This window comes from Salvelinus namaycush, chromosome 15 (assembly GCF_016432855.1).
Source record: "Salvelinus namaycush isolate Seneca chromosome 15, SaNama_1.0, whole genome shotgun sequence".
Classification (NCBI taxonomy): domain Eukaryota; kingdom Metazoa; phylum Chordata; class Actinopteri; order Salmoniformes; family Salmonidae; genus Salvelinus; species Salvelinus namaycush.
Window position 1 is genome coordinate 31191967 of NC_052321.1, and position 11046 is coordinate 31203012.

An 11046-nucleotide genomic window follows, 5' to 3' on the forward strand; every position below is an offset into this window, starting at 1 on the left:
CTACAGTTGATATTGCATGTCAGAGCAAAAACCAAACCATGAGGTCGAAGGAATTGTCCCTAGAGCTCCGAGACAGGATTGTGTTGAGGCACAGATCTGGGGAAGGGTACCACAACATTTGTGAAGCATTGAAGGTCCCAAAGAACACAATGGACTCCATCATTCTTAAATGGAAGAAGTTTGGAACCACTAAGACTCTTCCAAGAGCTGGCCGCCCAGCCAAACTGAGCAATCAGGGAAAAGGATCTTGGTCAGAGAGATGACCACGACCCAAATGTGCCTCTGACAGAGCTCCAGAGATGGGATAACCTTCCAGAAGGACAAGCATCTCTGCAGCACTCCACCAATCAGGCCTTTATGGTAGAGTGGACAGAAGGAAGCCACTCCTCAGTAAAAGGCACATAACAGCCTGCTTAGAATTTGCCAAAAGGCACCTAAAGGACTCTCAGACCATGAGAAACAAGATTATTTGGTCTGAATGCCAAGCGTCACGTCTGAAGGAAACCTGGCACCATGCCTACGGTGAAGCATGGTGGTGCCAGCATCATGCTGTGGGGATGTTTTTCAGCGGCAGGGGCTGGGAGACTAGTCAGGATCGAGGGAAAGATGAACGGCGCAAAGTACAGAGAGATCCTTGATGAAAATCTGCTTCAGAGAACTCAGGACCTCCGACTGGAGCAAAGGTTCACCTTCCAACAGATCAACGACCTTAAGCACACAGCCAATCATTTTTGCCCATTCCTCCTGACAGAGCTGGTGTAACTGAGTCAGGTTTGTAGGCCTCCTTGCTCACACACGCTTTTTCAGTTCTGCCCACACATTTTCTATAGTATTGAGGTCAGGGCTTTGTGAAAGCCACTTCAATACCTTGACTTTGTTGCCCTTAAGCCATTTTGCCACAACTTTGGAAGTATGCTTGGGGTCATTGTCCATTTGGAAGACCCATTTGCGACCAAGCTTTAACCTCTGACTGATGTCTTGAGATTTTGCTTCAATTTATCCACATAATTTTCCTACCTCATGATGCCATCTATTTTGTGAAGTGCACCAGTCCCTCCTGCAGCAAAGCACCCCCTGTCACGATCGTTATAAGGAGTGGACCAAGATGCAGCATGGTATGTTCAATCCTTTTATTTGGAAGAGAAACTAAAAGAACAAAAACAATAAAGCGAACAAACAAAATGTGAAGCTCAGAGTAGTGCTCACAGGCAACTATACCTAGACAAGATCCCACAAAGCACAATGGGGAAATGGCTACCTAAATATGATCCCCAAACAGAGACAACGACAAACAGCTGCCTCTGATTGGGAAGCATACCAGGCCAACATAGATATACAATTACCCTATATAACCCACCCTTAATCACACCCCGACCTAACCAACATAGAGAATAAACAGCTCTCTATGGTCAGGGCGGGACACCCCCACAACATGATGCTGCCACCCCCGTGTTTCACGGTTGGGATGGTGTTCCTCGGCTTGCAAGCATCCCCCTTTTTCCTCCAAACATAACGATGGTCATTATGGCCAAACAGTTCTATTTTTGTTTCATCAGACTAGAGGACATTTCTCCAAAAAGTACGATCTTTGTCCCCATGTGCAATTGCAAACCGTAGTCTGTTTTTTTTATGGCAGTTTTGGAGCAGTGGCTTCCTTCCTTGTTATGTCGATATAGGACTCGTTTTACTGTGGATGTAGATACTTTTGTACCTGTTTCCTCCAGCATCTTCACACGGTCCTTTGCTGTTCCGGGATTGATTTGCAATTTTCGCACCAAAATACGTTCATCTCTAGGAGACAGAACGCGTCTCCTTCCTGAGCGGTATTCCGGCTGCGTGGTCCCATGGTGTTTATACTTGCGTACTATTGTTTGTACAGATGAACGTGGTACCTTCAGGCGTTTGGAAATTGCTCTCAAGGATGAACCAGACTTGTGGTCTACAATAAATTTTTCTGGGGTCTTGGCTGATTTCTTTTGATTTTCACGTCAAGCAAAGACGCACTGAGTTTGAGGGTAGGCCTTGAAATACATCCACAGGTACACCTCCAACTGACACAAATTAAGTCAATTAGCCTATCAGACGCTTATAGAGCCATCACATAATTTTCTGGAATTTTCCAAGCTGTTTAAAGTCACAGTCAACTTAGTGTATGTAAACTTCTGACCCACTGGAATTGTGAAACAGTGAGTTAAGTGAAATAATCTGTATGTAAACAATTGTTGGGAAAATTACTTGTGTCATGCACAAAGTAGATGTCCTAACCGACTTGCCAAAACTATAGTTTGTTAACAGGAAATGTGTGGAGTGGTTGAAAAACGAGTTTATCCTGTTGGCCAGAACTAAATCAAACATTGCACTTAAAGTAGAGAGCAACTAAAGTGAGACAAAGAATTACATCAACACAACTGTTAGAAAAACTAAACACAAATGAAAGTCATATCAGATGGTACACACTTGTAATTTTTATTTCAGAAAATCTCATTTGAACAACACTTCTGACAGTTTTCACAATAGTCAAAAATCTAGCTAGTCAAATCCTTGCTCTGTTTGTTTTAAAATTATAGTGCAATAAAATTATATAGGTCTAATCAACACTTTCATTGTTATACATTTACAGGCATTCTATGAGCATGCATGAAACATTCACAATTTCACTTGCTTACTATTCAACAGTGTATTTCCACAACATAATTTAATGGGGAAAAGGCAATATAATTTTCATTTAAAAAACTTACAAGCTAAATAATTGAACTTTATCCACTTAACGATTAATATTAGGTTATAGTGAACCATTGTATGTGCCTCTGGGCATATGCATGTGTTCAGAGTTTATGGCACATTAGATTTAGCGCAAGAACTTAAACTATTGGACAATCCAGAGACCTCCATCGATTTCAAAACAACAACCAAGGATATCGGCGATTAAAGCAATCAAGGATGTTGAGCATAAAATATTAAGAGTGAATATGTTTATACACATGTATAACAGCCTTAATGAGGAACAGTACATCTTAGGCCTTGGACAACAACATTCAAGTGTACACAAGCATCAACACAATAACATTCAATAATATACAACATATATATGGAGCTTTATAGATTATAGACATACTGTATGTGCATAGGATGATTGTTTTCCCACCTTGGTTGCATAAATATAATAAAATCTTCCTTCTCCCTGTGAGATGAACTCACACCATCAACCCTGCATGCAGCAGTCATCATACTACCATACTCAGAGGAGGCAGTAAAGACTATTGTCCATATCTCTATTGCACAACACCTTCTGAATTGATAGGTGGATATTAATCCCCACATCCCTCTATAATACTTCTAGTGGCCGTTGCCGCCTTCTGACAGAATCCGGCTAGGTTCAGTGAATCTGGCAGTGAGAAGGTAGAAGAGGGCAGGTCCAGGTACCAGTGCCAATAGAGGCAGGTCCTGCTCCAGTTTATCCAATCGGGAGATGGAGATGATGCCATACGCATGAAGGAGCCAATGACTGAAGAGCACCACCAACCTCTTCTTCTTGGCAATGAGATTCTTGAAAGACTATGGAGAGGAGTAAACACATGGGAAATTGGATATGTTCTAATACAATGATGTTGACTGAGTTGATCACAAACGTTAAGAAAATATAAAATAAGGAGTTTCTTACCTGTATTTCTGAGGCTGACATGTACACTGCCAGGGTAACCAGGGACAACACCAAAATAATGTATGGAAAAGCATAATCTGAAATAAACAGAAAATATCAAGCTCATACCAAAGTCATTTGAAGTCTGGAGAACTTCAGTTTTGGATTTTGAATGGGAGCGCTGGCTGTTAACTCACATTTGATTTGCTCTGAGCAAAAATTATGTTTCCCCTCTGGAGGCATTCATTAGTATTAGTTTTTTTTCCATCTTTTGTCCGTGTCTTTTCCTACCGCTAGCTTGTTGCAAGGCAGAAATTCAGAAACAACCTCTTTGGTGCTCCACCCATGCAAAATATTGGATTTATTTTTGTTTAATTATAAAAGGAGTGGGGCAGGCCTACTAGTTTTGCATTTCTTTAACTTTTTGAAGGGCTAGTAAAGTATTAGAAAGACTGGGAAGATAGAATGGTGAGTTAAAGGGCAATCATTTAAAGAAAAATATTTAACCTTTATTTAACTAGGAAAGTCAGTTAAGAACAAATTCTTATTTACAATGACGGCCTACCAGGGACCAGTGGGTTAACTGCCTTGTTTAGGGGCAGAACGACAGATTTTTCGGTTACTGGCCCAACGCTCTAACCACTAGGCTACATACCTGCCACCCCAAAACCCCTGTGTTCAAATCCGCCAATTGGCGGCCTGGGTCAGCTACTCTAACGTGTCACTAGTTTCCATGCATACTCCACAAATATTTATAGTCTTCCTGAAGAGAACTTCCTCAGTCATTCAAACAGAACATAAGAATCCTGGGCTTCCAAGGCCACAAGACCTCTGGCCTTCAAGAGCGACTGAACATGCCGATTGGCAAATGTGTTTTTCTGTTGCTAATTAGACATTTAAGATTTTAGTCTTGGAGGTGTGTTTTCCTGACATTCCATTTGTCTGCCCCACTCCTTTATGCCTATTTCACTTCCTCAAAATCCCCAGAATGAATCTAAGATTTAAGAAATATTTTTAATTTCGATTAAAGTGTTTGGTGCAGTATTTTCAAGTAAAAAAATGTGCAACGTGTTGTCTTCTGTAAACAAATTCAGAGCTGCTGGCCAGGTCCTTCTCACTGTCTATGCTATTGGATAGAGTGCAATCACCGCATTTGTTCACCCCATGTCAGTGGGAAAATGACATCAAATCAAAACCCAACCTTAATTTACCGGTTGTGACGCACGGATGTTATAGACGAGACTGACTTTATGACCAAAATTATCCTATTTACACCATTTCTGACTGACTGAGGACATTTTAAAAGGGATTTGTTGCTTTTTAAAGGCAGTCGCTCTTTAAAAGAATGCATTTCACATACATCAATTATGTAACCAGCAATACTAGATAAATGCAAACTGGACTTAACCTGACTAGACCGAACCTGACTGGACCCTCATCTGAAAGCATACTCACAGAGGAGGCCGCCTCCCACAGCTTGCAGGACTGTCAGGATAGGGAAGAAGTAGAGAGCAGCGTAGATGCTCTTGAAGCGGTCAGATTTCCCCAGACCACAGGCAATCTTTTTGACCAGGAGTGGACGCAGGAGCATCATGAAAACCAGACAGAAGGCATAGTAGATCAACACCATAGTGTACCTGCAAACACAATATGATAAGCCATGTTATTCAATTAACAAAACAGCTCACATCACACTGTGCTTGATGGTGTGCACAATGCTCTGAACATACCAACCAATTTAATTTATACCATGGCATTGTTGAATACTTGTTTCTGAATGGCTTGAAGAGCATTCTAGAGCGTGCATTATTTCCCTATAAGGCACTGTATATCATCACGGTAGAATTTAATGGCTATAGCTTTTGAAAAAGAAAGTCACATTGAAAACATTATTGCCGTGTTGAAATCAACTTTCATAATAGCAAGCTAGGACTGATGGTTTGGTTAGCTAAACTAAGGCAACTACTGTAGCTATCCAGTAAACATGCTAGCTACTTCAGTGGATGTTGAACACATTTCTACCTGCAAGTGAACACATTTCTAGCGGCAAATGTGTTAAATTATAGCCATGATATAAAAGGGACAATCAACTTAGGGCTCTATGCGTTCTCTGGAAAATAATGCAACTCCGTTGAAGGTTAGTTCCACTCTGCTAGCGTGTTGTGGAATACACCTTCACGTCGTTCATAATTTTCAATAGAAGACATAGCCCCTCGCTGATTATCTCTTACATGTTCAACTCATTACCAATTCATATCAGTTCATTAGGAGACAGTTGAGACAGAGATTGAACTTAATACTGGACTAAAAAGCTATTTCAACATGCTTTTGGTCCAGGACTAGCTGTGAAAGCAGCCCTACAAGTGCAAAGTGTATAGGTCCAATTCATGATGTGAACAACATAGGAATAGGCTACTCACAGGGGAAAGACTGCTTCCTGTGTGCAGTGTAGAGTTGTGACATAGTCTGGGCTGGGGTTGTACAGCATGGTGTACCAGTCTGACAGCATCTGGACTCTGCAGGACCTGATAGACAGCAGACCCACTGGGTCGTTGACCAGTAGAGTTAGCACAGCCGCAGCGCTGCACTCAAACAGGGCAGTTATGTGTTGGAAGAGGGCACTGGAGCTGCAGAAAAATATACATAATATCAGAAACATTAACGTGAGTTACCAAGTAGGCTACTACAGGACAATGTTAAAATCCTCCTTTCCAAAAGCACCACCGCAGTAAATGGCACAATATGCAGCCTATTGGCCATGGGTTATGGTGACCAAATACATCATTTGGCCTGTAATTTGGCCTGAATGTGAGGCATTACCTTTTCTTTCCAGAATACCACTCAATGAAGAACCAGTGTAGAACCAGTGGCAGCATTGCCATGAAGCCCAGGTACAGCCAGTCATAAAGTTCAGGGGATTCTGTACACTTCTCACAGATCTTCTGCATGCTAGTCCTCTCTCCTCTGGGACATACCTGATCATTCAACTACATTTTAGTGTGTGGGGATAGCCTACTACTAGGTTACGGAACAAAGCTAGTGTTACAGTAGTTACAGTAGAATGTCATTTCAACAGCCTAGATCGATGACGTTTGTTAATTCAGCTGGAGCTACTCACCCCACATTCTCCATCAAAGGAGCCATTTATTAACGTCTTGCCGCAATACAGTCCCGGACAAGTTGAACTCATAGCTACTGCTGTAATGAAGCCAGGAGTAAGTAATACAACAAGACAGTTATTGACAATACTGCAGACGTCTATATGTACTTTAGCATAATAGCTATCTAACACATCAGCTGACAACTAACAAGTAACGCTAGCTAATAGTTAGCTAGCTAGAACAGCTAACTACCTAACGTTAGCTAGCTATAGTGGCTTGTCTGGCTTAGGCGACAGGACGTTTAAGCCATCATTGAGCAGACAATGTAGCCACATACCCATGTTATTAGTCAACCTCCATACGATTAAGCTTTAATACATTACTTAGTAGAATATGTTTATGACGTATCCAACGATTTAATGTCTGCTAAATCAAACGATCAGCCGGAAGTTGCTTCTTCATTTATTATAATATTATGGTAGTCCGCAAACAAACGTTAGAAGTGCATGCCGCCACCTACTGTACTGGAGTGTGTAGTCAATCACAGTTTACAGACTAAATTCATAAAGAAACAAACATTAAGAGAAACCAAACCCTCCTATCTTAATCCTGTACTACTAAGAAAATAAAAAAAGCCCTACTAACAAACCCTCCCCCATCCCCAAAATCCCTTCCAACCCCCTCATCCCTGTCCAACCTCAATAATCCTGCACATCAATCCTCTTCCACATAGGCCCACCAGTACTTACAACAATACAACAACACATGCTTCACTGTTTCATCAACCACTCCATACACAAAACTATTTGCATGCTTGCCAACCAGATATAATGAAGAGTTTAATGTACAATGTCCTAGATGCAGTTGAGCAGACTCTCTTCCTTCCTAGTCTGAACCTTGAATCTTGGTCCACCAACCTTTCTTTGGAAGGCATATAAATGCAGGTCCTTGGGCTCTGTCCCACCTGTTCTATTATAATGGCTCGAATGTTATATTTGGTCTCTAATATCACATCACCTCTAATAAGAATTATATCTTGTTTTAAAGCCCTTTTGGCTACCTGTTCTACTATTTCATTCCCGCCCACTCCCAAGTAGACCCAGCAGAATCTCACTACTACACCCAGTACCGAAGGCTTCTGCTAGAGATCCCAAATCGAGCAAAGTGGACAAATACTGATGAAATGTTAAAACACAAGATTAAAATTTATTTATTTTACACAATATGTTCATATAATATAAAAGGTAAGATAAACATGTTCCAAGTAGCCTATGTGTCATGACTCATGGGTAGATAGAGAGAGCGAGAGAGGTCATGAGCTCCTGAATTCTTCTGCAAAAAAATGTAATCAGAGTTGGATAAACATAGATAAACTTGGATTTTTTCACAATGACTTATACAGGATACTACCCTCTACTACAAAACCTTCACTCCAAATCCAAATTCTGAACCTAAAACCTTGATTTTGGACAAAATTACCCGGAATTATTCTTACTACTAAGAACTATCAAGAAAACACTTCTGGCAAACCAAAACCTGCAGAAGAAACACAGCAGAAACCTGGAAATACCATCCAACCAAAAACTGAGTGAGTAATGTTCAGTCTGAAGTTACCTCTGAAGCCAAAAAGTAAAACACAATAATCTTTAGGTAATTTTGGTATATAAAGCTAAGTTAATAAGCCTACTAAGCTACCCTGGAGCTGTTGTCAGAAGACAGACTAGGGTCCCCCAGCCGCATCATGATTCATACGTGCACAAACGACGTAAGGGGCCAGCAGGAAAGGGTGGACACAGCACTCAAGGGAGTGATTGAAAATGCTTCTTCCACTTTCCCTAAAACACGAGTGGTCATCTCCACCCTGCTACCACAGAAATACTTTCACCCAGCCACCATACAACAGGTGAATGCAAGCATGTCCTGGGACTGTGCCTCAAAACCTAACTTCTACCTGGCCACCACTCCACTCGAGAATTGAACAGCCTTTACGACCAGGTCCATCTCTACAAGGCAGCAGTCCCAACTTTTGCCAGGACCTAAAGGACATCACCCTCAACCGCAGCCCCAGCAACTCACACAGGAGCAACAGAGCAACGGACACCCCGCCCAGACCAGCGAGACACCCTCCCAGACCTGCAACCCCCCCCCCCCCCCCCCAGAAGGACATCCACAGAGAGAACCCAGGCCAAAAAGACCTACACCCAGACCACAGCATCACCAGTCACATCCCCCACCCCAACCAGCCGAGACCCCCTCCCCCAAACAAACCCTAGCCACAACCTTGCCCCCCCATCAGGCCTATGCCCCTTCTACCCCCCCTCCCCATGCCCCTCGTCCCTGCAGCAAGGACCTCAACATGACAGCTGTACATATGCCCAGGCCATGAGCAGAGCAACAGGCCCAACGGCCACTAATACACCCACCCAAGCCCCATCCTGCGACCTAAGAGGTACGTATCAGATGTTCAACATGCTCTGCTCAAACCTACTGTAATGGTCCGAACCTAAACCACACGAAACAACACTAGACGCTATGGAACACAAATCTTTTACTATCTCATCCTGGACTATACAAGGTCATCTCGATTTGGCCTAAAGATTAGGAACCCAGACTTCATCAAAGAAATCGGAAATACAGACATTGTCATCCTACAAGAAATGTGTTACAGAGGAGATGGACACACTGGTTGCCCTCTAGGTTACAGAGAGTTGGTAGTCCCACCCACCAAACTACCAGGTGTGAAACAGGGAAGAGACTCAGAGGGTATGTTAATTTAGTATAGAGCATACCTATACCACTCTATTAAATTAGTCAAAACAGGGACATTTTACATCTGGCTAGAAATTAATCAGGAAATGATTACCTATATTGCCCCCAATAATAGAGTCCCCATACTTTAACAATGACAGTTTCTCCATCCTACAGGGGAAGATCAACAATTTCTAGGCCAAGGGATATGTACTAGTCTGTGGAAAAAACTCTTAAAACTACATTGTTGGTTACAGTGCCAATTTTAGCATGTAAATCTTGGTGGTGCAAAAGAAAAGCCACAACACAACCCTAAACATTACATTAATTGCGCAATAACGGTGCCAAACGGTGCCCACAAACTGTTAGGGCTTACATAAAGCTGTTCCAACAGCAGAGCTTTCTTTTCAGCACCATGGAGTGAATCACCACCTTACCAGAGCCTTGTCTGGCAGTAAAACAATTAATTCAGACTCATTTACTGCGTTTTTAAAAACATAGCTGATGTGGCTGACTTGCTTAAACAAATGTGGTTTCTACTGACAATTGAGATGTACAAACTATGGCATAAGGGAACGATGAGCGGATAAGAGACAAAATTCAGAACATGGCCCGTTCTTACAGTATTCTCCCTGTACACCAAGTTAGAACCGTAGGATAAATAAAGGGGGCACATAAGCAGACATGAAAGCTCTTACAATATTCGATGATTACATTTCTCTAAAACAGGCTATAGGCTACATGTGCACACTCTAGAAAGAGGCCCGTGTTCCCAACTTGGAATTCCGATTTGATTTTCCCAGTCAGAGCTCATTTTTTTCGGAGTTGCCAGTTGTCTTGAACTCACTGAAGTTTGAGATTTCCCAGTTCCGAGTTTCCAGATGTTTTGAACGTGGCAGAAGTCATTCTGGATTGACAGCATGGCCAATGTATTCAACCTTTTCTGGCCCATGTTGTTGCATGTGAATGTTTATCCTTTTAAGCTTGGAAAAGAGACCCTTAAACCCACTGAATAGCAGGCTAGTGATTGCTTTGCAATGCTTGCAGTTAGCCACTGATTACTTCCAAACCTCTCATTGTTGAATTTGCAATTTCCAACTTGTTGTGTAATGTTTATGTTCAATCGCAGATGAGCACCGATACATTTCATCTATAATGATTTAAAAGTATTTGTCAGTAGATTGTCGACTTGATTCATGATGATGACTGCTTGTCTAGCTTGCTAGCTAAGATTTTGAAAGTATGATGTTGACATGATCAGTCCAATCAAAGCTATCGTAGATATAATATGATTTGACGTCATTTTATCTGTGGTCAATGACCTTCAGCTTTCTTCGATGGGCACTTCTAATGTAAATCTATGGCAGCACCCAAGGGGCTTGAATTTTTGAGCTCTCCCCATAGATTTAGCAGTGAGGTAATGTCCCCATGAGTGACAGAACACAACTAGATAACATTACCAACCCCTATGCTCTGTATTTTCCACTGGCTGCCCCACCATCACAGAAAGCATTGAGCTAGGCTGAAACACCTGCATTTTGGAGCTGCCTTACTCAA

At 42.0% G+C, this 11046-nt stretch overlaps 1 protein-coding gene across 4 annotated transcripts; it reads right to left on the reverse strand.

Annotated features, from left to right (window-relative positions):
• Positions 1-2445: 2445 nt before the first annotated feature.
• On the reverse strand, positions 2446-7201 carry LOC120060420 (JNK1/MAPK8-associated membrane protein). 4 transcript variants are annotated; one of them, XM_039009728.1, is made up of 7 exons: positions 7125-7201; positions 6759-6838; positions 6461-6615; positions 6061-6267; positions 5096-5277; positions 3662-3738; positions 2446-3555 (listed from the first exon to the last, which is right to left on the reverse strand). In XM_039009728.1, exons 2-7 carry the CDS (start codon positions 6828-6830, stop codon positions 3337-3339), a joined length of 912 nt encoding a protein of 303 aa, XP_038865656.1. In that variant the 5' UTR covers positions 6831-6838; positions 7125-7201; the 3' UTR covers positions 2446-3336. The 4 variants fall into 4 exon arrangements, with proteins under 4 accessions (XP_038865656.1, XP_038865655.1, XP_038865654.1 ...); XM_039009727.1 differs by having other exon boundaries at positions 6759-6835; positions 7079-7192; XM_039009726.1 differs by having other exon boundaries at positions 7079-7192.
• Positions 7202-11046: the final 3845 nt, after the last annotated feature.

Coding starts and splice junctions, on each gene's coding strand:
- LOC120060420 (XM_039009726.1), bottom strand. Junction 6,616..6,758: donor CCTTTGATGGAGAATGTGGG/GTGAGTAGCTCC, acceptor TTGAATGATCAG/GTATGTCCCAGAGGAGAGAG. Junction 6,268..6,460: donor TGGTATTCTGGAAAGAAAAG/GTAATGCCTCAC, acceptor ATTTTTCTGCAG/CTCCAGTGCCCTCTTCCAAC.